Genomic DNA, 24021 nt, shown 5'->3' with positions numbered 1-24021 from the left:
TTTAATAGATGTACGGCGGCAATCGTGCAGGCTTGGCTCATGCAGGTAGCTTGATGTACATCCAGATTGATTTTCGTATACATCATGGATATTCCTGGTCGCTAGAGAGTACAGGACGGCTCGAGCACCGGTCTCTTACAGGGAGGAACGCATAAACATGGACATGGATATATTCGTATCAATACACGCGGCTAATATGGCTCATCGGCGAGTGAAACGGGCTCGCTCCCGGGGATATAGCGAGAAAGCGGGGAAAGAAAAGAATCGACATTTATTTGGCCTCCTCGGCCTTCTGGACTTCGCGCAACCGGCGCAGCGAGCCTGAAGCAATGGTGCGGATCCCCTCTTGCATCCAGGTAGGCATGGCACGCACCAGGCTAGCTGCGGACTGGCTCTTGGGCAGAATGACCTGGCCGCTGGTCTGGGTGAGGATCTGTTTGCAGATCGCGTCGGAGACGACCTGGACAGTCATGATGGGTTGGCGGAAGTGGGATTCGTGGTCGGTCAGCATCTTGATCATGGGAGTGCGAACCCACATGGGGTGGACAACGCTATAGATGTGCGGGTTAGCATTCTATGACTAAAGTGATAGAGAGCCACAGCGGTGAGCCTTACCTGGTGCGCACATTAGGCGCGTTGTACCAGTACCGCAGCTCCTGGCGCAGCGACTCGTGGAAGGCGAGCGCACTGGCCTTGGAGCAACAGTAGTCAGCCATTTCACCCAGTGCGACAAAGCTGGCCATGGAGGCAATGGTAATGACATGGCCGTGGTTAGCCTTGACCATAGCGGGGAGGAACTCCTTCACCATCAGGAAGTGAGAGATGGTGTTGACCTCAAAGGTCTGGCGGATCTTGGCCTCAGGCTCGTCCAGGATGGTGCCGTCGTGACCGACGCCGGCATTGTTGACCAGTACGGTGGGATCACCATGGTCGCTACGAATAGTCTTGGCCACCTCAGCAATGCTGGCGGAGGATGTGATATCGGCGCGGTAGAAGAAGACGTTGGCGGGCAACTTGAAGGTCGGTTCGTTGATATCGAGAATCACGACACGCACGCCGGTCTTAGCCAGGTCCTCCATGACCTGCTTTCCGATGCCGCTGCAACCTCCGGTGAGGAGGATGAGCTCGCGCGCCGGCACCCATTTCTCATTTCGGGTCCAATTCTGCAGGGTCCATTGGGAGAGCGACTTGTTCACGGAGCGCACCAGGCCCAGTGCGAGGAAGGCGGCCAGCGCCTTTTGGGTAACAGGCTTGAGCAACAGTTGTTGCGCGGGCTCGGGGAGCTGCGCGAGCGCGGTTTGCGAATATTGCTGCAGCAGATCGAGGTAGGCGGCCATTGTGAGGGTGTGAGAGGTGGTGTGGGAGGTGTCGAGGACGAAGTGGCAGTCAATGGACCCCGGCTCTTTTTTAAAGTTGCTGCGCACTGCGATGCGATGACGGGGTATATCCACGATGCGCGGCGCACGATGCGCTTGCCGAGGTTCATGGCCTGCGCCCAATCACCGCGACGACGCACCAGATGGGCAACCAGTGCGACTTTGTCTGGTCCACAATTCCCCCCGCGTGCGCGCCAATGGCCAGCGGCACCTGGGCGGATCGTCTGCACGTCTCCAGGCACGAGCCTAGGCGATTTCGGGACATGTGAAGAGACTAGTATGCTCTGAGTAGTATGGGGCCGGTCTGCAGCCTCTCCAGTCTAGAGTCGCGCAAAGAACCAGTTCTTTCATGGAGTGTCATGAAGGATGGGGAATAAAGATCACCTCGGTCGATCGCTGTCACAGTCCCAACGCTTTTGCATCTCGCGGTGCAGTCTCCTTCCGGCCTGTCCGAGGTTTCGCATGGCATCCCCTGGGGAGCAATGTATCTGCCTGGCCCAGAGTTCATGGCTCGCGTGTCACTGCCCATGATCTGTAGCTGTATAACATCTGACCTCATGCCTCTCATCGTCTCTCGTCCCCCCAACGTGCTTGCTGACCGAGGTCTCCCCGCGAGTCACGATCGGCGGTCTCCGCCACCGCAAATTGGGTCGCCCAAATTATGTGCTATCGACTCAGGAAATTTCATTCCGGCGGATCGTGAATCGAACTGCCATGCCTTTTCCGGGGTCACGCCTTGGATGGTATAACGCATCATCGTCACCCTCACCCGGGTTGAATGTGTCGGGCAGGCAGCGTACTCGGAGGGAGCTGGCCGTGGTACCTGCAGTCGAGTTACCTTCGCAAGCCTGAACGGCTAGCGGTCACGACATGAACTGGTCACGCAGATGCAACGCATTGCAAACACACACTGGCCATGTTGGGCTCGAAAGTTGACTGCTTCTCTACGGAGGCGGAAGAATGAGATGTTTGTGATTGCGAACCTGCCTGTCAACCTCCCGATCCCGTCGTGGCCTCAGGCAGAGTCTTGACTGGTGGAAGTATAGAAGTATACCCGAACTTGACCTAAGGTATACCTAGGCAGTACACAAACACTGATGCCAGCGAAACAAATCAGACAATCTGGATATATGATTATGCAACAGATGTAAAATTCTCCGAGGCTGCGGAAAGTGCAGCATCTCAGAATGATTTCATTGACTCAAAATGCTCCAACAGCGCACCGGTGCGTTGAGCACCAAGGCCGGGAGCTGGATACATATATCTCTGCGGCTCATCAATGATTGTCGAAGCGTTCCATTCCCCCCACACCGAGCACAAGGGCGGAAAAGCAGTACCTTGATGATCCTCATTTCCGACGAGCTTATTCCAAAAGTGGTGGGTGAATGGGCTTTCCAAGGCGCACCCCTTATGGAATCATCTAACATGATGTGCCAAGACCCGGTGAATCAGCTCGATTCAACAATCTATAATAGCATCGTATACCACTGTAGTATATTCTCATACACTGTATACGCGAATCTTCTTTACGAATTTCATATTCGACTCCAATCTCGTCTGCAAAGGGTCCAAGCTGCTTGGGCGAGTGCAACGCTGACCCCGCAAAAACCCCCCAGCCACGCACCCACCCCCGCGCTTCGTCACGCAGCTCCATTGTCTGCTTGAAAACGGCCGGGCACCTTTTGATCAAGAAAAATGTTAATGCAGGAATTAGTGTCATTTTGAGGCAGTCGGATTCCTCCAAGCTTCGCCAGCAACCGTGCAATCGCGTCGAAATGGTGCTCCTATCCTTGCTCCCCTTGCTGGCAAGCGCCGCCGCCCAGCCTATCGGCCACGACAACCCCAACTATTACAAGAACGCCGGGGTCCTGCAGCATGTCAACCCGATGATCGGGACCTACGGGACCTCTCCCAACGGCAATGGCGGGATGATCCCATCGGTCTCGGTGCCCTTTGGAATGACTCGCTGGACGCCTCAGACGCGTGAGAACTTCATCTCTCAGGTCCCCTACGGCGCAGGGGATCGCTTGATACATGGGTTCCAAGCGACCCACCAGCCTGCGATCTGGATGGGCGAGTCTGGTCAGATTGTCCTGACCCCGGGCATGGGCGATGTGCAACCCTTGTTTCAGAACCGCGGCCTGGCCTTCCGAAAGAGCGATGAACGCAGCACCGCCTATGTGTATGAGGTCCTCCTGGATGCGACGCAGCTGATGGACCGGGACTGGAATGCTACGGCCGAGGCCGCTGGAGATGGTCCGGATCCTGGTGGCGCCGGTTCAGTCCCGAGTGATGTGGAGAGCGGTAGCAATGGGCGGACAAGGAAACGTCAAGTGCAGCAGGATATCCTGGAGGCTCGAGCTTCCGACAAGACAGACTATCACCACTCAATCCAGGTAGATATCACATTCCATCGTGGCCTGAAAAGTCGCTACTCCCAGGAACAGTGTTTGTTAACAGACCTGAAGGCCGCGCTATCTGCCAAATCCCATGCTGGCCATCTCCGGCTAGACTTTCAGGATCAAAAAGATTCCCCTCCCAGCGAGAAGCTTGAGCCATGGGTCTTTGTCGAAGTTTCTCGGAAGAACTGGACAGGTGATGTCCATATCGATGCTGATCGTAAGGAAATCTACGGATATAACACAGAGAGACAAGACTATCTTCTTGGGCCAGACCATGCCCGGTCATTCAAGGGCTTTTTTGTCTCCCGATTCTCTGAGTCCTTTGCATCATACGGAGTGACCAACGGGAACAATAGCGAGGCCGGGAACCAAAGACACGGCAATTTCACTGGGGCCTACGTCAAATTCCGGAAAGACACCACTCGCGTGGAGGTCCGGACGGGTGTTTCCTATGTTAGCATTGAGCAGGCACGTAGGAACCTGGATATTGAGATTCCGGACGGTTCATCTCTCGAGGATACAGTGGAGGACGTGAAGCAATCTTGGCTCGAGAAACTCGGCCGTGTAGAAATCGAAGGCGTCAATCAAACTGATGCGGATCATGACCCTCGCATGATCTGGTACACCAGTTTATTTCACTCCCTACAGTACCCAAATGACTTCTCGGAGCCGCTTTTCGCAGACAACGATTCCCCACGAGTGTTCTACTCCGGATACACTGACAGTTTTCATACCTCCAATGACTCTTATTACCAGTCGTGGTCGATTTGGGATACGTACCGCGCGGAACACTCGGTGCTGACTCTTTTTGCACCAGAGCGAGTGAATAGCATGATGCGATCGTTGCTTCAGATCTTTGACTGGTCGGGGTGGCTGCCCATGTGGGCGAACATGGTTGAGACGAACATCATGATAGCCACAAACGCAGATGCCGTCCTGGCAAATGCACTCGAACGAGGATTCCGCGATTTCGACATCTCGAAGGCTTGGGATGCTGTCAGGAAAGATGCTTATACCCCGCCCGATCGAGACACGGAACTGCTATACTATGATCGTGAACCATTCACCCCCAACGAAGTGCGAGCAGGTCTAACAGCTTACATGGAGCAAGGATGGGTTTCCAATGACGACTGGTCCGAGTCCGCGAGCAGAACTCTAGACTACTCCTTCGACGATTATGCATGCTCGGTTGTCGCAAGCCACGCTGGAGCTGAACCGAATGCCATTGATGCCCTGCGTGCCCGCAGTGGCAACTACAAGCACATCTGGAACAACGAGACCCAGTTTATGCAGGCCCGCAACGCCAATGGTACCTGGGCGAACAATACCTGGGGATGGACTGAGGGTGATGACTGGGTCTACACATTTGATGTCATGCACGATGTACAGGGCCTAACTGAACTATTCGGGGCACCCGAGGTCATGGCGAAGAAAATGGATTCCTATTTCCAGGACGGCCACAATGACCAGACGAATGAACCCAGCCACCATGTTCCGTACCTCTACTCGATCCTGGGCTACCATGACCGAGCGGCCGAGACTTTGCGGGAGATTTCCTGGGCCAATTATAACGCGACAAGCGGTGGACTCGGTGGCAATGAAGACCTGGGTCAAATGAGTGCCTGGTATCTCTTTACGGCTCTGGGATTCTACCCTGTGAATCCTGCTAGTGACGAATACATCGTTGGAACTCCCTTCTTCGAGAAGGTGTCCATTCGCTTGCCCACCGGAGCCGCCACCGGTGGCCAGGTGACAAACAGAGCCGAGAAAGTTCTTGTCATCAGCGCACCTGGAGCGCCCTCCAAGCCATATGTTCAAAGCCTCAAGGTTAATGGGAAGGATATTGACTTGCCTATCTTGAAGCATCGTGACATTGTCACAGCGACTAGCATCGAGTTTGAAATGAGTGAAGCCCCGACAGCCTGGGGGACACAGCCTGTTTGGCTGTAACGTGGAAGCCTAGGTCCCCAACTTCTTCCAGTGGCTACTAGAGATGTTTCTCTAAATCCATCTTCAATGCAATTGCCAACTAATTATACCGGGTATCTCTACAAATCTCGCTGTTGAGAACCCTAGCGTCTCCAGTAGCAAAGCGTTGCCATAGTTTGAAACTCGAGACCTGACTACACCGGTTGATATTTCTCTCCGTGACTATCATACATTCGAATTAGTAGTTTGACCAAGATTTGTGGCAGTATCGCAACTATCGAAATGACTACACCCAACGTTAGCTTTTTCGCCCACCAAGTTCACGAGGGAGCATATTTGTGACAGTCTATGTGGAGCCACAGCGTGACATAATCATTTGACCACGTTCCAGTGACTCTGCGATCGATAGGGCTAGCATCGAGCTCTCAGATGCATGACTAGTGTAGCAGAGGCATTCCAACAGGGAAGGAGAGCCACCGCTGGTGAGGCATTTAACTCGCGTTTAGTCCCAGATCCACTATTCCCATATAGAGCAAATTGAAATTCAGCGAGCTCGGCTGCGGCTTTTCACGACCCATAATGCCCTGAACCGTTGCGTAAGAATTGAAGCATGCAATATCTTAGGGTACTGTTCGGCCGAGGTCGCTCCGACGAGCGCGGGGAAAATGGCGAGTAGACCTGAATGTCGAAATCCGCGGGAGAGTCTCGCCATCCTCGAACAGGCGCACTTGAATCATTCACCGCAGCCACCCAAATCGGTATAGGAGTTAGCGGGTGCAGCCTTTTGCCATTTTAGCCCGCATTTCGTGCTCTTTGGCTGCTCTTCGGCGTGTGGCGCGTGCCAAGCCCGGACTGTGGAGTCCCCACAGTCTCGTGACGAACGGCTGTCCATCAGCCCATCCTTCTTACAACGCCCATCCATCGTCTCGTACATGCTGCGCGAGGTGCACGGCATAACAGCCGAGTGGCCCTTATGGGCGGCATGATCTTCCTCATGCCTGGGGCGACCGGATCCACGGCCTCAGCGAGCGATCTGATGCAGGCCCCCGAAATCCGGGGCACGGCAATACGTTTACACGACGAGCCGGGAGTTTTCCGAGCCGGTGCTCGTTACGACCCGAGTGGGCCGCGGATGGTGGGGGTTCACCAGGAGATCCAGCCACTGACATGTTGGGCTCGTTGATCGTCATTACAGACCTGCCGAAATCGATCGTACTTGTCTGTGACGTCGAGCCTAGTGCACGCGGGTCACAGCAAATTTTGAATCGTGGACCAAGTTACATCTGGGATTTCGGCAGTTCGGGGGGGAGCCTGGAAAGGCCCCGCGATACCCTGAAAGTCCTTTAAATACTACGAATGCGGCCCGACTGCCCCGGCCTCCTTAGGCCAAAACTGCCGCTGCAAGATGTTCGGACCAAAGACTTGGATTTGGGCGACCCTCGCGGTCTCGTCCGTCCCAACTCTGGCGGCGCGCGCGCCGTGGAATCTCGGGAATGGCTTTGAGTTGACGGTAGACAGTGACGCCAATCATCTGTCTGTTTCTCGTGGGAATATCCCATTCTGGGAGACCATCCCGGGTAAGCCATTCCTGGGTGCCAGCGCTGGGATCGATAATGTTGTCGGAGCAAATGGAAACTTCAAGATCACCGACGTCGATGATGACAAGTGCACTACTCAACACATCCACCGTGTAGCCCAGTCCGCGTGGGCTGAAAGTCTCAACCACAAGGCTGCTGTTGTACAAGGTACACTTTCCGGCTGTGGCGACGACACTGTTGGATTTTCCTTTGCTATCTGGGTGCCCTCTTCGCTGCCTGACCGCATTGCCTTCCGTATTAACGTCAACCCGGGCTCTTCGTCGAACCCGTCCACGAAGGTTTTCTTGACCTACCGTTCCTCCGAGTCCGAAGACTTCTATGGATTTGGTGGCCAGGGATCCTTTGCCTCGCTCAAGAATCAGTCGGTCCCCATTTTCTCCCGTGAACAGGGAGTTGGCCGTGGAGATCAGCCCACCACTCGCCTGGAGAGCGAGGACAGCTTCTTTGCCGGCGGTGATCAGTTCACCACCTACTCCGCCGTTCCTCAGTATATCTCCTCGAAGGCGCGCGTTTTTCACTTGTCGGAGGATAGCACAGCATACACTAAATTCGATTTTGAGAGCCCCGAGGCCGTGACCGTGAGATATGCTGCACTCAACGTTGAAGGCTACCTCATGCAAGCCGAGAATATGCTCCATGGTATCACCATGTTGACTGAGTACACCGGCCGCATGGCGGAGCTTCCCCAATGGGTGGATACCGGTGCGGTTATGGGTATCCAGGGCGGTCAGGAGAAGGTCAACCGAATCGTTGACCAGGGCCTTCGCCAGAATTGTCCTATCGCCGGTGTCTGGCTCCAGGATTGGTAAGCCGACCTTGACTCACCAAGCCCATGCTCCATCACTAACATGATCAGGTCTGGTACTCACAAGCAAAGCGCTTCCTTTTTCTCTGGCGAGATATCTCGTCTTTGGTGGAACTGGGAGTCTGACGAAAAGCTCTACCCTACTTGGAACAAGTTTGTTCAGAACCTGCGCGACGAACACAACGTGCGCACTCTGAGCTATGTAAACCCCTTCCTTGCCAATGTGAGCACCAAGCCCGATGGCTATCGCCGGAACATGTTCCTGGAGGCCACCAAGGGTGGGTACATGATCCAGAACGCCACGACCAACAGCACCTCTATTGTTTCCAGCGGCCCGGGGATCGACGCCGGAATCCTGGATCTCACCAACCCCGAGGCTCGTGCCTGGTTCCGTGGCATTCTGACCGATCAGGTCTTCAGCGCCAACATCTCGGGCTACATGTGCGATTTTGGTGAATACACCCCTGTGCTTCCGGACACCCAATTCTACAATAAGAGCATCGACCCTCTCTTTTACCACAACCAGTACCCTCGCGATTGGCCCAAGCTTCACCACTCGCTCATCAATAGCGTTTCCAGCTTCAAGGATTCCATTCTTTTCCAGCGTTCGTCGGCTCTGGGCTCTCAGCGCTACATGAACCTGTATTGGGCTGGTGACCAAGACACCAACTGGGGTGTGAATGATGGTATCAAGTCCTCTGTGACCGTCATGGGCCACATGGGTCTGTCCGGCTTCCCCCATGGTCACGTTGAGATTGGCGGATACACCACTACTTGGACCGATGCCGGTACTGTCAACCGCACTGCCGAGCTGCTTGGACGTTGGGGCGAGTTGTCTGCTGTCTCCAGCGCCGTCTTTCGATCCCACGAGGGCAATGTGCCCCAGCTGAACGCGCAATTCTACACCAACGCGACCACTTACGCCTACTACGCCTATAATGCCCGCATGTTCCGCAGCCTGGCCGCTTACCGTCGTCGAATCCTGGATACCGAGAGCAAGAATCTCTCCTGGCCGTTGCTTCGCATGCCTGTTATCTATCATCCTGACGATGCCAAGGCCAAGAGCATCAGCTATGAGAGCTTCTACCTTGGGTCCGACCTGTACGTAGCTCCTGTTCTGGACCAGGGCCGTACCAGCGTCGAGGTCTACCTGCCCGGTAAGGAGACTTTCACCCACGTCTGGAGTGGGCAAAAATACCAGGGTGGTCAGACTATCCAAGTTGCCGCTCCTTATGGCAAGCCTGCTGTCTTCGTCGTGGGTCAACCGAAGCACGACGATCTCAAGGACTTCCTTGAATTTACCCGGAAGGAAAATGGAACTGTGATCCGCGTTTGATTGACCTCCAGGGCAATTTGAAGTCTGGATGGCCATGGGTCTTTAGAAACAGGTCCTCATCTTGTACGATTTTACTTGAAATGTGAACTAGAGAAGAACCATTTTTGACGCGCAATGTCTCACTTGCTCGACTTGATGTTGTATTTGATAGACCCGATTGGAGCGGAGGTTCCCTTTGCGGCAAAACACCGACGGCACAATGTTTGTCTCGAGCATTCTTGCCGAAATCGTGACGATCTGCACGGAGAAGTCGACGAGGTATCGGCCTGTCCCGCACGGGCGCCGCCCATGTTACATTTCCCCTCACGATGTCCTCCCCGTCATAAGGACCTCCTTCCGGATGCGCGGGTGCCTCAAGCGGCCACAATATAGAAAAGCACCCCCCACCCCCAAAAGTATCTTGGTGGATCATAGAAATCGCGTTCGGAGCTCTTTTCCTGTCTCATCATGCGACTGTCGACCACTATTGCGACTGCGCTGTCAATGACTGGGGGGCTTGGTCTTGCGCAAAGCACTGGGCCATCGTCAGGATGTGAGTGCCCTGGAAGCAATAGTGCATCAATATTTTCTGAAACTAAGCAATCATTCTCATCTGGATAGTGGTCCCATTGGCGTACGAGCCTTTTCCATTGGGAAGTATCGCGCCGAATGGATGGCTACGCACCGAACTAGAAGCATCGGCCGAGGGTCTTGCAGGTCACCTGTTCGACTTCTTTCGATTTGTTGCCAATTCGACCTGGTTGGGAGGCAATGAGGAATACAGGTACAGCTCTCCAACTGCTGATAAATGAGGATTCGGTTGAACTAATTCAAACAGCAACCTGAATGAAGCATTGCCATACTGGGTCAACGGCCTGGTCCCGCTCGCCTATACATTGCAAGATGAGCGTCTCAAAGAGCAGGTCTCTACAGTTGTCGATACCGTTCTGGATCGCATCCAGCCCGACGGGTGGATCGGACCAGAGACTGTTGCTGGGGGTCAGCGAATGATCTGGGCTCGCACACTCATCTTCCTCGGATTGACCAACCTTGCCGATGCAAATGCAACATATGAGAAGCCTATTGTGGATGCGTTGCATCGCTTCAATGGTCTCATGAATTCGATGCTGAAGAACAATGGAACTGGAATGGTTTATCAGAGTGGTGATAAGCTGAGCGCAGATGATTTCGTTTGGTTTCAAGCGCGGTCAGAGGATATGATTGTTAGCTTGCAGTGGCTTCTGGATTACCATCCCGGGAACCAGACCAATCTCCTAAAGCAGAATATTGAGATGATTTATAAATATGCCTCTAAGTGGGAGGGATGGTACACTGAAGAGAATTACGTTTCTCAGGATCTGTACGATGTGCCGGCGTCAGTCACAGATGATCAGTGGCCATTTTTGCATGGTGTTACAGTCGCTGAGGGTATGCGCTAAGCTATTTTCGAGACCAAGTTGTCGACTAACTTGAATCTTAGGTCTCAAATACGCAGCTGTCATGCGGCGCTCGACTTCCAATGAAAGCCTCCTAACGACCGCAAAGAATGGAGTATGAAATTCCACTCGAAGAATCTGGGGGGAACAAAAAACCAACTAAATTGGATATAGGTAGATTGGACATTCAAATATCACGGCTCTGCGTCCGGAACCATTCTCGCAGATGAGCGCCTCGCTGGTCTCAATCCGTATTACGGATCGGAACTGTGCACTGACGTTGAAGTGATCTACTCCCTTGCGTACAACTTCTATGCAATTGGTGACTCTGATTACGCAGACCGTGCCGAACTGGCGGCCTTCAATGCTCTCCCGGCTGCGGTTTCGGGGGATTGGTGGAGCCATCAGTATATGACCGAGCCCAATCAGCCATTCTCAAAGAATCTGTCAGCGACGCCCTTCTGGAACGTCAACACTCTTGGGCAAACCTTCGGCGTGGAGCCCGACTATCCATGCTGCACTGTGAACCATCCTCAAGGCTATCCCAAATTCGCCATGTACAGCTATGTAAGAAATGGTGATACGGGGATTGTTCACTCGCTGCTTAGCCCTGGACGTGTTCAGACTGAGATCCAAGGAAAGATAGTTTCTGTCGACTGTCAGACAGACTATCCTTTTGACAATACGCTGTCTTATACTGTGGACAGTGATGTGCCATTCCAATTGTATCTCCGCGTTCCCAACTGGGCTACTCAGACAAAGATCCAGGGATCTCCCCGGGACGATAGCGCGCCCAAGGATCCAAAGACTGGTCTGATCAAGCTCAACCTTCCAGCTGGCACTACGAAGTTTAGTTATCAACTTGGAATGGATCTGATCACCGCCGATAGGGCCAACGACACTGTCGCGGTCTACCGAGGACCTCTCCTGTACGCGCTGCACATCCCACACACCACGTCAGCGGAGGCACCCAGATTCTACAATACCCAGAAAGACTATCCAGCCGGAACATACCCAGACCAGGCTCATGATTACGCATTGCTGAACACCACCGAGTGGAACGTGGCCATTGACCCATCCACCTTGGAATATCACGCCGGTTCGGGATCGCTTCCAGAGCCGACCTTCACGGATGGCCAATTGCCGATGTATATGACCGCCAGGGCATGTCTGATTGACTGGCCCATGTTTCGGGGCGCTGTGCCGGACTCACCCATCCCCAAGAGTAATCGGACGTGTCTGAGCGATATTTTCGAGGCGACATTGCGTCCGTATGGAAGTGCAAAGCTGCACATGTCGGATCTTCCCACTATTAATCTTACAGGGAAATGATAATTTCCAGATCTGACAATGGCACGTCTGCCAGTGGTTATATAATGAAACACTAGAGTTGCGGAATCGTTGTGTGAAGCTATGGGGGCATGGGGGCTCGCTAGGGGGAGTTTCGAATCGCAGAAGCATCATCTATTTAATTTTAACTAAATTTCAAGCTACTCCTATCTTGGTGTAAAGTACCTGTTCATTAGTGACACTGGAACTAGACACTAGAAATGAGAGCGGATGGAATGAGAGCGGATAAAGTTGATTAGTCCAGTCGCGACCTCGAAAATTGTCAAAGAGCTCTCTTTGGTGTCCATCAATATTCCTGTGTAGAGTAAGCCTGCCGCAAAGCAAACCCATGATAATCCGATTCAGCGCCCACTCTTTCCCTCCGAAAACACCATAGACCCATGTACTAGTCAGTGTCAGTGACTGTCACCCGCCTTGGCCTCCTTCAACGAGGTGCAGTCGTCGGAGCCAGTTCCTTACATTGAAGAAGAAATCAAGAGGTCACCGATGCTCAAGAATTCATGGAATTTCATGGATGGCTCACGTCCCCGGCCCTTCTTCACAAGGGTTTTGATGAGCAACGGCATGTCACTCTTCAATTCCGAGAACATGATCTGGGTGGCCATGTATGGGGAGATCGCCTGATCGTTTTCGTGAAGGTCTTCGACCGCGGCCCTCCAAGCAATGATGTAGTCCTTGACGGTGGGGAATTGGTTGCGTCGGGCTTCCCAGAAGCTTGAGATAGCGGCAGGGGCCTCTCCAGTGAGTGCATTCGAGGCACGTTCGATCAAGTGGAATACTTCATCAGCGTATCGCGGAATTGCGCCCTTTTCAACCTGCTGTCTGTAAAAGACCAGGACATAGTCCATCATGTCATTGGTCAGCTGTGCGAACAACCATGATCGTATTGTGATAGACCATTCCCTCCACCTAGTGTATCGTGCATCATCCTCGGCCGGCCGAGGAATTTTGGTGTCAACAACACGATCAGCCTGGAGAGAGACTAGCTCACGATGGACGCTCTCTGCCCAGGTCCTGAAGGAGCCGTCCTGGTCGAGTTTCACGATGGAGGGCATTTCGATGGGTTGGACCTCAGGGAGACCGTCCGCCTGGCAGTCCGTAGACTCGGGGTTTTGGTTCATCGTCGCGGTTCGGTATTGTCCTAGAGTTGAGTGCTGGGTGTTGCGGAACGTGCTCACTCACTAGAGTAGCTGGAGCAAGCAAGTCGAGTTCGTTGCAGCGTTCAGGATGCGAGATTCCTTCCCTTGTCAGATCACCGAACCGGGGGAGCCGATTGCACTTACCGGTCAATGGAATCGAAATAGCACTGGTGGTGCAGTGTGGAGTTGAGAGAGTTGCGGGTGGAGTGTGTGGATGGAGATGGGAAGTGCGGGAGGGGAAGCAGCGGGGGTCGAAGAGGACGAGAAGAGGTGGAGGGGTCGAGGGCGGCGCGCGAGCCACCGCCGGCCATCATCACATGTGATTCTGCCATCGATGGAAAGTGTGAAGTCGCCGCCTAACACCATGTGACGAGGAATCCAAGCATCATTGCCTGGAGGTAGTGTAGTAAATGAATGATACCCTGGTTTTCCCGTCGACGCCTACTACCTACCCATAACATCGTAGGTAAGATATTGTGGAGTGGTCACGTAACTTTACACAGTTCCAAAGACGAGTGCAAATACAATGTACGTTGAGATGCTGAAGAGGCCAACATGATCATACACATTGAAGTGTGTCCGGTGGTATAATCTTTGCTATGGCCATTCACTCATAAAGTCTCGGGGCTTATACACTCGTAGCATGGTATCGGCGAGACCACAATACATTGTGCAGTAAATATTTGGCATCTGCTGGCCAGGCTGTGAATTGAGTACACACAACCCTAAGGTAGTGTACAATTGTTGTATTTCTCAAGTGCTAAGTAAGGATTATATAGTGTAGTGCGTGGTGTGATGTCGCCACACTGCAAGCAGTCAGGTCGATATGTACTACATGCTTTAGGGTAGTATGTGTGAAGCATCACACCAAAAGCTCCCGGTCGCCTTAATTGGAAGCCTGGAGGTGCTCTGGTCCCAAGTGTTCAAGACAAATCCTGCCGCTGCTCTTTCTTGGACAGACTCAAGTGCAGTCACATGTCAGCACACTTGTGTCGGATATACTCAGTGTGGGTTTCCCACCCGCCGTGCTAGCACTTGTACCAACCATGATATTTCTACTACACTGGTGTACATTGTAGCACGTCTTTATCTGTAAACTACCCAAGCGAGGTAACTGTGGCTGTGCAGGATCGACCAACTCTTCACATTTACTATGGAGATCTATTGACTACCTAGTCCACTATATATAAGGCTGAGCCAAAAATAGATGTGCGCTAGTCCAAAACAGGCAACCAGCCGCACAACAAACAGCCGCACATGCGCGTCCCAGCGACATTCCGCGCGTCCAGCCATTTCAACCTGGCTCCAGCCACGACTTTAAAGCTCCAACGTCGCGACCACTCGTGCCCTTTGCATCCCCGGCTCCAGCTATCGCGACGCACCCACTGCCCTCCCAACTCGCAACCATGCCGGCGTTATACCAAGTGCTTGGAGAACGAGCGGTCGAGGCGGCCCCGCAACTGGCTAGACGGGGGCTCTCCGTCAACCATACCCAAAGTATCACCCTCGGCGTGATGGCCGTCTATGTCGTCGTGATCGCCCTGCTCTGGAACTTGCCCTACTTGCGCTGGTCCCTGTGGCCCTTCAAGGTGAGAAAAAGAACTCCATGCGCGATGCGACCCCGTGGTTGCCTAGACCCCATGTTTGACCGTACCTAGATGCTGGTGATCGCCTTCCATGAATTCGGTCATGCTATCACGGCCTGCTGCACCGGTGGCAGAGTCAAATCCATCAGTCTGGACCCGCACGAAGGTGGTGTGACCCATATGCAGGGTGGAATGAGTGCCATTACTCTGCCCGCTGGTTATCTCGGCTCCTCTATCATTGGTGCCCTCCTCATTTTCGCCGGCTTCGATATCGTCGCATCCAAGGTGGCAAGCATTGTCCTCGGGGTCTGCTTCCTGCTGACCCTCTGGTGGGCACGCCGGGATTGGTTGACCATCATGACCGTCCTGCTGGCGGTCGGCTTGCTGGTGGCCTGCTGGTTCATTGCCCACGGTGAAGCCCTGAGATGGGTCGTGGTAGGTTCCATCCCTTTTACCATCCCTGCGTCGCATGTCAAGCGCTAACTCCCTGGGCAGCTTTTTATTGGTGTCATGTCAGCCCTTTATAGCGTGTGGGATATTGTATGCACTTCTTGCTCCTCGCCACAGTGTCGTGATTTTGCTAACAAAACTCTTTATAGTGCGATGATCTCATCCTGCGCAAAGTCAACAGCTCGGATGCCAGCGTCTTCGCGAAGAAATATGGAGGGTCCTCTCAGTGTTGGGGTGTCATTTGGTCCATCATCAGCCTCTGCTTTATGGCTATTGGAATCATCGGTGGGATCGCAGCCTTCCCGGAAAGCTTCAGTCAACAGGAAAAAGACTCTCAGCACTTCATCCCAACTTAAGCGAATGGGTAAGAACATTCACGACGAAACGCATCTGACGATTTTTCTATTCGCACCTGTTTTCTCCGCTCGCTATTTGTTTGGAAAGGTAAATTTGTTGCGCACCGATCAATATTCCGCGAATATACCCACGGTTTCTGTATTTTTACAACATTCAAATTGTCTCGGTCATTTATTTAGAATAGAGGTGGATCGGACACGAACTTGTTCGTGGCGAGACCACCTGACTGTACTTGGTTGATACTATTAGTTGTGCATACCTAATTGCATCCACCTCGTTTCAGTTATATGATCTTTTACCGTTTCGACGAAGCAAGCAACGTCACCTTGGCTCTCTGCCATAATTCGCACGATTGGGTATGCTATCATAATGTATTTGAGGAGGTATCGTATTTGCACCCTGCCCAGGGGCTGCAGGCAGCGGCCAGTTCATGTGCGGTACGCAGCAAAGCGGAAGTTGCCTTGGCCATTAAAACAAATCCACGCGATGAAATATCATAGTGCCGACCGGACGACGTCTTAACTCGAGTGCTAGACAATCAAAGGACCATAATCAAGCGAAGGGACACTACGAGCGAGCCAACGATAACTTACTGAAAATATTTTTGAACAACTTCTTTCTGATATGCTAGCGCCCTGTTCATGCAACTCTCTCGAGGATGTCACTCGATGCTTTTCTAGTTTCCTCACGTCATATTTGATGTCTCTAAACCATTGATTTCTCGCTGTTCTCGTCATAGATATCCGGATTGAATTCCTTTTCCATCTCTTCCAGAGATTTCCCCATTGTCTCTCGAACAAAAAACCATGCAAATACAGCGCTGCAGGCGTTGATGATCGCGAAAAAGAGGAACGTGCCCCATCCTAGGCTGTTAATCATGTATGGGGTCGAGACCGACCAGATAATGTTGAAGATCCATTGAGTTCCTAACGAAATAGCAACTCCTAGATCACGAGTGCTCGGTGATAGAACTTCTGCAATGTATATCCTGCATAACGTCAGCAACGTCGGTTCACCGCATCAACCAATTTGATGGGCAAAGAAACCCACCAGCCAAGAGGACCCCATGACATGTTGTACACGATGATCGTCAAGAACAATAACGCGATGACGCCAATACCAGCACCACTCACGACTCCATCGCCCAGAGGAGGCTCAAGCTTATCGACGATTGCAACGCAAAGTAAACAGGCAGACATGAGGATGGCCCCGCCACAGAAGGAGGCTCGACGGCCCATCTTTTCCGAGAGAAAAAAGATGAAGACGCCGCACGAAACAATTTTGATCGCACCAAAGATACCCGAAATGAGAAGATTATCCGTTCCATCCCCCACCACTAATTTGAAGAACTGAGGTGAAAAGTACGCCAGAGCATTCGCGCCCGTGCAGACCTGTGCGACCATCACAGTGAAGGCCAGCATCAGCCGGTATAGCGATACTCTCGAGCGGAGGATGTTGCGACTGCAGTTTCTTTCGAGAACCACAGTAGTCACGATCTCATTCATTTCGTCCTGCACTTCGGCGCCGTGAGAGGCCCGGATCCAAGTGAGAGATTCCCATGCCTCATCACATCTTTCTCGTTGTACGAGCCACCGGCAGCTTTCGGGAACGGTGATCATACCAAGACCGAGCAATGCTCCTGGAATGATCTGCATAGAGATGGGTATCTGCCATTGCTTTTCCAATCTCGGACTGATATGTTTATTGACGCCATAATTGGCCCTGCTTCAGTTAGTGCCAAGCAGAGGAGAACTCGAGTCCATTGAGCGCTCACCAATAACTGCAAAATATCCCCCACGTAAAAAGAAATTGATACCCACTCCCGATGCGCCCCCGCAGTCTCTTAGGCGACATCTCTGATGCATATAAAGGCACCAACACTGATGCCCCACCGACTCCCAGGCCGGCCACGACGCGTCCGACGTAGAAACTTGCAAGGTCATGGGTGTCACCAGTTTGAATAGCAGCCCCGATCACAAATACCAAGGCGGATAGCTGCATTGACAGCTTCCTACCGAAACGGGAGGCCATCGGGAAAATCGCGAAGCATCCCACAAATGAGCCACATTGTTGCAATCCAACCGTCAATGAGGAGATGCGGGCGTTGGTGTCTTCGCTCGCGTCCGTATAGCCGAAGGATCTCTTGTACGACTCTAGAGTGATCGTTCCGCCTGCCAAAAACGATCAGTCTCACCAAAACTCCATATCCAAGCCCCTAAATCGTGTTCGAAGACCGGTGAGTGGACATAAGCTTCTTACTAACGACCCCAGTGTCATAGCCGAAGAGAAACCCGCCGAGGCAGACGAGGGTTCCCAAGTAATAGGCCCTGGCATCGCCCTTTGAGAGTCCTAGAAAACCCATGGTTGAAACTGTTCTGGCGAAAGGCGAACAATGGTGCCGATTCGGAAGATTAAAAAGTGCCAAATCCCCGATTCGATCATCTCGCATGAACATGATGCAGAGCGACGTCGATGTGGGCCTCGTGCGTTTAGCGTAATGCGGGGAGCCCCAGTCCGTTGCAGCCGCCGCCTATCGCTGCCAAATCGCAATGGGCGACCAAGGAAGAAAGCCGTCTGACCGCCATCTGACCTATCATGCTGCAGCCGTTCCTGATATCACGAAAGATCACGACATCGAAGGTGCAGATTGCAACATGCGGTGAGATTGTCGCCGAGCTCTGGACATCTATGCATGTATGTCTACTGAGGAGCCCTCTGTATTGTAGGTTGAACGCACGTAGTAATATAGCGCACGTGGTAGGACCATACCCGAAGCAGAAATAGGGAATAAAATAACCACGAAACCGAGGCCTCAACTTAATTTCGGGAAGTACTGTGGGACAGAGTGAAACACGTAGCAGAGTATATTAAGGTATTCTCTGAGGCAAAAACCGAGGATCAGGCCAGAGCTTGTCACGATCTCACGACTTTGCCCGAGCAGCGCCGACACCGCAACACGCAATCAGATGCATGCACCGAAATGCTGACAGAATGGAAATCAGGAAGATCAAACCTAAATCTAGACTCACCATTTATACCGCATAATGTTTGAAATAGAGCCCCTCTATCGCGCGTTGGTTGTGCGGAGCAAAGGGGGTTTGGATAGGCGCATTGCAATTCGCTGATTTGTCTATCAGGATGTTGCTCCCAATAGACCCCTCAAGGGTCGTACGCCCGGTGCACTGATAATCTTCCCCTGATCAGATGAAACTGGGTCTACGTAATAGATCTACAGCTTGTTGTGGTCAGAGAGTTGACAAGCACAGGGTGGAACTCCCGCGGCAGAGAAGAGTTTTCCTTGACTGCGCTGCAATATCTATTTTGTGATTGGGTCCACCTGAATTAAAATTTTTGATCCCCTCTCCGCGCCGCGTTCATTCCCATGCCTCTGGTGCCCTTTCGAGCGGAGTGATGTGGCTAATCACTGGCTTGACAGAAATCTTGCCGGAGCCCAGTAGGTCCAGAGCGACTTCATAATCACCCGGATCATAGCGCCATGTTGTTCTGAAAACTGTTTCCTTCTCACACGTATTCAACACTGGGAGCGTTAAATCTGGTTTACCGAGGCCAATTTGACCTACAACTCCACCAGCCCCCGAAGCATAGACCCCCTCTGAACAGAGGGTTCCACGCCAGTGCACTCCAGCTCCATGTCGAAACCATCTTCCACATTGAGTTCCTCTTTGATCCGCTTAGCTTCTTTTGCTGGGGTTGAGTTGGGATCCGGAGTAAATGTGTCGCACCCCACAAACTTCTTTGTAAACTCCAGCTTATTCTTGTTGCAATCTGTAGAGGCTACCTCGGTCGCCAGAATGCTAATTTCGATATATAGTTCAAAAGCCTCTCTTTCTCACTTCTTATCCTATCAAAGATCCGTTGCTGGTTGAACATCTATGTCAAAAGGTATACTTCCCAGCGTGAAAGCGGGGGTGATATTGCAGCCATGCATGAGTTTCTTTCGTTCGTATTAAAGGAGTGCATCTGCACTAAAGATCCGCCATGTGATCAATATGACCTCGAAACCTATTTAAAGGCGTGTAAGGAAAGCTTTAAAGCGGGCCTGATGACAGTTGAGGTGTCAGCGATGCCTAGCTTCGAAAATCTTCTGGCATTGGCAATGGGGGTGAGTCGTGGTCCTCGATTTAAATGCGCAGTTTCTTCAGAATCAAGCTGAATCGTTGGAACAGGCAATCAAGGCCCAGGATGAGGCCAAGCCGGTTCTGGGGAGCAACCTGGTGGCCAGTGCCGTCCAACATTGTCAAATGCTTGGACTTCACCGTGAGCCAACTTATCAAAGGGACAGGTCCGGTAAAGCAGAGCACAAGCGCCAATTATTTTGGAATATATACATGATGGATCATACACATAGGGGCGCATATAATATCTGAATACCATTGCCGTACAGTTTAGATACAGTAGTAGATTTAAAACAAGTAGAATACTATATTGACGTGTCAATATAGTTTAGATACAGTTTTAGATTAAATATAGTATTGAAGACACTACAGTATTAAAGACAAAATACGGTTATGGTCTTCGATACTGTTGTTGCACTAATACGGTTTTGCCGCCTCAATACAGGTTTGCTGCCCTAATACGTTTCGCCCCTCAATACGGTTTGGCAACCCTCTCACAACTGTATCGCAAAACTGATTCGCTTACTCATTATAGAGGTTCCATATCAGGTGACTGTATAGTGTGTTCCACACTTTGTGTAATGATTATATACAGTGCTAGAGTGCCATTCCTCATTACTATATAGCTCTTATTAGTGTAGTATAGTATTGAGATACCAAAGTTTCAGTGCGCGCATTATATAAGGTTATATGATGAGAGAATTATACTACCTATGTATACGATTTAATTTACCACGAGCTAATAATATATTTATGATGTTTCCTGTACTTAGCTTAATTTGGTTGGTTAAGCACTAGCCACCCAATTATTCAGGAGAGTACAGAATAGGAGTGCAAGCTCAGTTGCTATGAGGTCGCCTATGTCTCAGGGCGTTATGTCTTGGTAGGGGATAAAGAAAGTATTACAATAGGGGCAAGAAATTAAATATCTCTAATGTTCCGGATCCTGAATATATCCTCGAGGACTCTCTTTTCCTTGGCATCTAAAGGAGTCTACAGGAAAAGTGGTAATCTCCCAAATATTACATTGATCATCAAAGACGAAGTAATTGACTGAGTAATAATACAGAAAAAAGCATAATCGACAACCCCTCCATCGTCTTTGGAAAACCAAAAAGCAAAATTTAGTACAATCTTGGATAGGCTCTTGTTTAATCAAAAAAAGCACCATTTTCATCATCGACCTCTTCATCTCCGCTGTCATTGACCAACACAGTCGCAGTTTCAACTGCGATCTCAGCAAAATCTTCCCTTTTAATGCTTCTGAGCTTCACACTATGAGGTGCTTTGAAAAAGAATTCTTTAACGATCTTCAGCAGATACCCGGGGGCGGTGTCCCGAATAACCTTTTCACTGGAGTGTAAGAGGTCATAGTGGGCTTTGCAGTAGGATGCTAGGTTGGCAAAAATAGCTATAATTAAAGTCAGATTAGCTTATGCCAGTAGAAAATGACGTGTGGAGATAAGGACCGGGGTTAATATACTCTTGATATAATTTTGTCCTTCTGCAGTTGATCGATCATAGTCTACTATGTCTCTGACCCACGAAAAGACAAGAAAGTAGTCATGAGATGTGAATCTTTCCTTAAAATAGGTGTAAAGATTCTTTCGATTCGTGATGGCCCTGAGGCGCTCTGTGGACCGAGATTCTGAATCAGTGAAGTTGACCCTGTCCCGAACATATGCCTGCGATAATTAGCCATGGGTAACTATAGATAGTCAGGAGGTAGCCTTGGACTATACCTGCATGCTCTTAATCGTATTAGACTTCCAAACCTTAACCAAATTCTGGGCATGGGTGAGGTGTGACCCCCATTCAGGTTGGTTTGGCGTTAAACCAGGCTGTGCTTTCTGCACAAGTTCATCAACATTATTCGCATCCACCCAGAAATATAATAGGTAGTGCCAACGGCAGTAGTAGATAAGTTGCCGCTCGTAGAAGAGGGCCCTCTCTTGCTCAGCTCCCAGTGGGAACTTTGCATGAATATGATATGGTCGAGTGCCTCCTCTTTTTCTTTTTCTGTTTCGCTGCACTTGTCTATTTCCATCCCCCCTGGCATAGAACAAGTATCTTGTTCGAGGGTCGATAAAATGATATCTTCGCTTGTTGGGACATCAGTCGGAATCGGGGTTTCACATGGCTCAGTCGTTCCCTGACTTATGGCTAAGCTAGTAGTGCTTATTGTTGCCTGGGATGATTCTTGTAGGGATGAGCTGCAGGGTTCTTGATCTGTGGTTCGCGGTCGAACTGTCTGTACTTCAGGGAACTGAGGAGGATCTTCGCACTCTGAGATTCTAGCCTATATGATTTTGATTAGTCTCTTGAATCTTGAAGCCAGATTTGGAAGTATGAATAATCACCCTTTTGCTGAGACTTTTGCCCCGTGACTGTGAGGCGACAGAAATTCCTGAAGGCATAGTAGATGTTGGACTGTAGAAATGTTAGCCAGGGGTCCATTATAACAGTCAATTACCATTCCTCACACAGCACCTGTGAGGTTAGGACTAGTGGAGTGACTTACCCACAGAGTTGAGCTTTGCTGAATGATACTGAATTTGGGCCTTGGGGTCCCTTAAAAGGGCAGTGTAGTTGATTTGTTGGACAGACGGAGAGTTGGAGCAGTGATTAAGTCAGGATGGAGGATGTGAGAAGGGTGTTGTGGATGTGTTATGATAGTTGGCGTCGCGTTTTGCGGCAGTCCATAATAGTACAATACAGTATTGTAATCAGCAGTGTACCCGTCATACTCTATAGTACGGTCCATATAGAAGTAGTATGGCTCAAATGTGAATTTCATTATTTTTAAAACCCCAAACAGCTTGCAATCTTTATTTTATATTTTTATCACTTCTAAAAAATTTTCCTTACTTCTAAAAATGAGGTTTCTAGACGACAGTGCTACGATTTACGTTTTCAATACCGTTCTGGTCCAGTATCTTGTGATACTACCACCAGACACAACACTGCACCATAAATATGGCACTTTAGGCAGGCACGCGTGGGATTTTGCCGCCCACACCTGCTATACACTACAGGGCGCCTTAGTGCCAGGCCAAAACAAATATGTTTACTTACACACGCTCTTCTGTCAACAACAATCCTTTTCATCAGCTCTCCTAGTATCCAGTCCTCTATTTTCGCTGGCATTTCACACGAGCCCCAGAAATTTCCCCATGCCCTAGGTAAGACACACACTGTCCCAGCCTGTGCCAAACGGTTACCGGCTTTGCAGACTGAACTTTCTCAGTGCGATCACTCCATCAGGATTTCAGGGTCCTTTCTCACTCTGCTTATCTCAACAAGTTTCCATACTTAAGCTAACGAGACTTTAGGCCTGACCTCGCCCTGTTATTTATCTTGATTCCACAGCCTCACCAAGTCATCCTCACAATGTCGCGACGCGGACATCGCCGGCCCATTCAGTACCTCCGATACCAAGAAATGCTTGGCCATGCCCCTGAGGAAGGACAGCAATCTCGTAGCCAGAAGCAGCAATATCACCTTCAACAACAGCACGATCCTTCTCAGGGACTTCAGATTCCCCTTCAAGTACACCAGCAGACACTAATGCAGACATCGAACCCTGCTGGGCCCATAGTACCATCTATTGAGCAATATCAAGCTGGTGATGCTGACGTGGATATGCTTGATGTCAGTACGAGTGATGATAACCCATCTATTATTTTAAGCTCGCGGCAACTGAGCTTAAAAGTAAGTTCCTCGACAACACCTGAGTTGAATTACTTACTAACTATATTTTACTAGTCTATCAAGAGCGATCAGGATTCAGTCCCAGCCCAACAACAGCATTCCTCTTCAGAGCAATCAGACGGTAGCCTAAGCCCTGAGCCTGAGAGCGATGTTGGTCATATGGTTGCCCTGAAAGTTCTGGATAGTACCCTGACCAGAGAGAGAATCGCTCAGTTAAATCAGGATGCCCTAGCCTCACCAGAGTCTGAAGAAGAGGAAGGGCCACAGGAGTCAGACACAGAAACTATTACAACACCCATCTCCGCTTCTCTATCAACACCGAAACTATCTATGCCTCCTCCCAAAGGCATATATCACTCAGCCATACCAATATTCCAGGATGTCTCCTTGGATGTTGTTCCTGTTCCTCAGACAAGAACTCCAATGGACGC

At 50.9% G+C, this 24021-nt stretch overlaps 9 protein-coding genes across 9 annotated transcripts; 4 read left to right on the top strand and 5 right to left on the bottom strand.

Annotated features, from left to right (window-relative positions):
- Positions 1-271: 271 nt before the first annotated feature.
- On the bottom strand, positions 272-1337 carry N7532_009818 (SDR family oxidoreductase; the record flags this gene model as incomplete). Its single annotated transcript, XM_056622309.1, has 2 exons — positions 272-551; positions 616-1337. The coding sequence occupies 2 exons, from the start codon at positions 1335-1337 to the stop codon at positions 272-274; spliced, it is 1002 nt and encodes a 333-aa protein (XP_056469725.1).
- A 1814-nt stretch (positions 1338-3151) lies between these two features.
- Positions 3152-5728, top strand: N7532_009817 (GH92 family glycosyl hydrolase; the record flags this gene model as incomplete). The annotated part of the gene is made up of 1 exon (XM_056622308.1): positions 3152-5728. One exon carries the CDS (start codon positions 3152-3154, stop codon positions 5726-5728), a length of 2577 nt encoding a protein of 858 aa, XP_056469724.1.
- Positions 5729-7112: 1384 nt separating this feature from the next.
- On the top strand, positions 7113-9446 carry N7532_009816 (uncharacterized protein; the record flags this gene model as incomplete). Its single annotated transcript, XM_056622307.1, has 2 exons — positions 7113-8110; positions 8162-9446. The coding sequence occupies 2 exons, from the start codon at positions 7113-7115 to the stop codon at positions 9444-9446; spliced, it is 2283 nt and encodes a 760-aa protein (XP_056469723.1).
- Positions 9447-9893: 447 nt separating this feature from the next.
- On the top strand, positions 9894-12193 carry N7532_009815 (uncharacterized protein; the record flags this gene model as incomplete). Its single annotated transcript, XM_056622306.1, has 4 exons — positions 9894-9970; positions 10264-10853; positions 10906-10976; positions 11036-12193. 4 exons carry the CDS (start codon positions 9894-9896, stop codon positions 12191-12193), a joined length of 1896 nt encoding a protein of 631 aa, XP_056469722.1.
- Positions 12194-12666: 473 nt separating this feature from the next.
- N7532_009814 (uncharacterized protein) lies at positions 12667-13332 on the bottom strand (the record flags this gene model as incomplete). Its single annotated transcript, XM_056622305.1, has 1 exon — positions 12667-13332. One exon carries the CDS (start codon positions 13330-13332, stop codon positions 12667-12669), a length of 666 nt encoding a protein of 221 aa, XP_056469721.1.
- Positions 13333-14756: 1424 nt separating this feature from the next.
- N7532_009813 (M50 family metallopeptidase) lies at positions 14757-15742 on the top strand (the record flags this gene model as incomplete). Its single annotated transcript, XM_056622304.1, has 4 exons — positions 14757-14939; positions 15009-15371; positions 15432-15476; positions 15536-15742. 4 exons carry the CDS (start codon positions 14757-14759, stop codon positions 15740-15742), a joined length of 798 nt encoding a protein of 265 aa, XP_056469720.1.
- A 706-nt stretch (positions 15743-16448) lies between these two features.
- N7532_009812 (uncharacterized protein) lies at positions 16449-18105 on the bottom strand (the record flags this gene model as incomplete). The annotated part of the gene is made up of 4 exons (XM_056622303.1): positions 16449-16731; positions 16794-17465; positions 17542-17914; positions 18003-18105. The coding sequence occupies 4 exons, from the start codon at positions 18103-18105 to the stop codon at positions 16449-16451; spliced, it is 1431 nt and encodes a 476-aa protein (XP_056469719.1).
- Positions 18106-19117: 1012 nt separating this feature from the next.
- N7532_009811 (GroES-like protein) lies at positions 19118-19395 on the bottom strand (the record flags this gene model as incomplete). Its single annotated transcript, XM_056622302.1, has 2 exons — positions 19118-19247; positions 19325-19395. 2 exons carry the CDS (start codon positions 19393-19395, stop codon positions 19118-19120), a joined length of 201 nt encoding a protein of 66 aa, XP_056469718.1.
- Positions 19396-23264: 3869 nt separating this feature from the next.
- On the bottom strand, positions 23265-23483 carry N7532_009810 (uncharacterized protein; the record flags this gene model as incomplete). Its single annotated transcript, XM_056622301.1, has 1 exon — positions 23265-23483. One exon carries the CDS (start codon positions 23481-23483, stop codon positions 23265-23267), a length of 219 nt encoding a protein of 72 aa, XP_056469717.1.
- Positions 23484-24021: the final 538 nt, after the last annotated feature.

The sequence above is a fragment of the Penicillium argentinense genome (assembly GCF_028826775.1).
Source record: "Penicillium argentinense strain IBT 30761 chromosome Unknown utg000010l_segment0_segment0, whole genome shotgun sequence".
Taxonomy (NCBI): domain Eukaryota; kingdom Fungi; phylum Ascomycota; class Eurotiomycetes; order Eurotiales; family Aspergillaceae; genus Penicillium; species Penicillium argentinense.
Note: the sequence above shows the minus strand (reverse complement) of the source record. Positions and strands in the feature narration are given on the sequence as shown.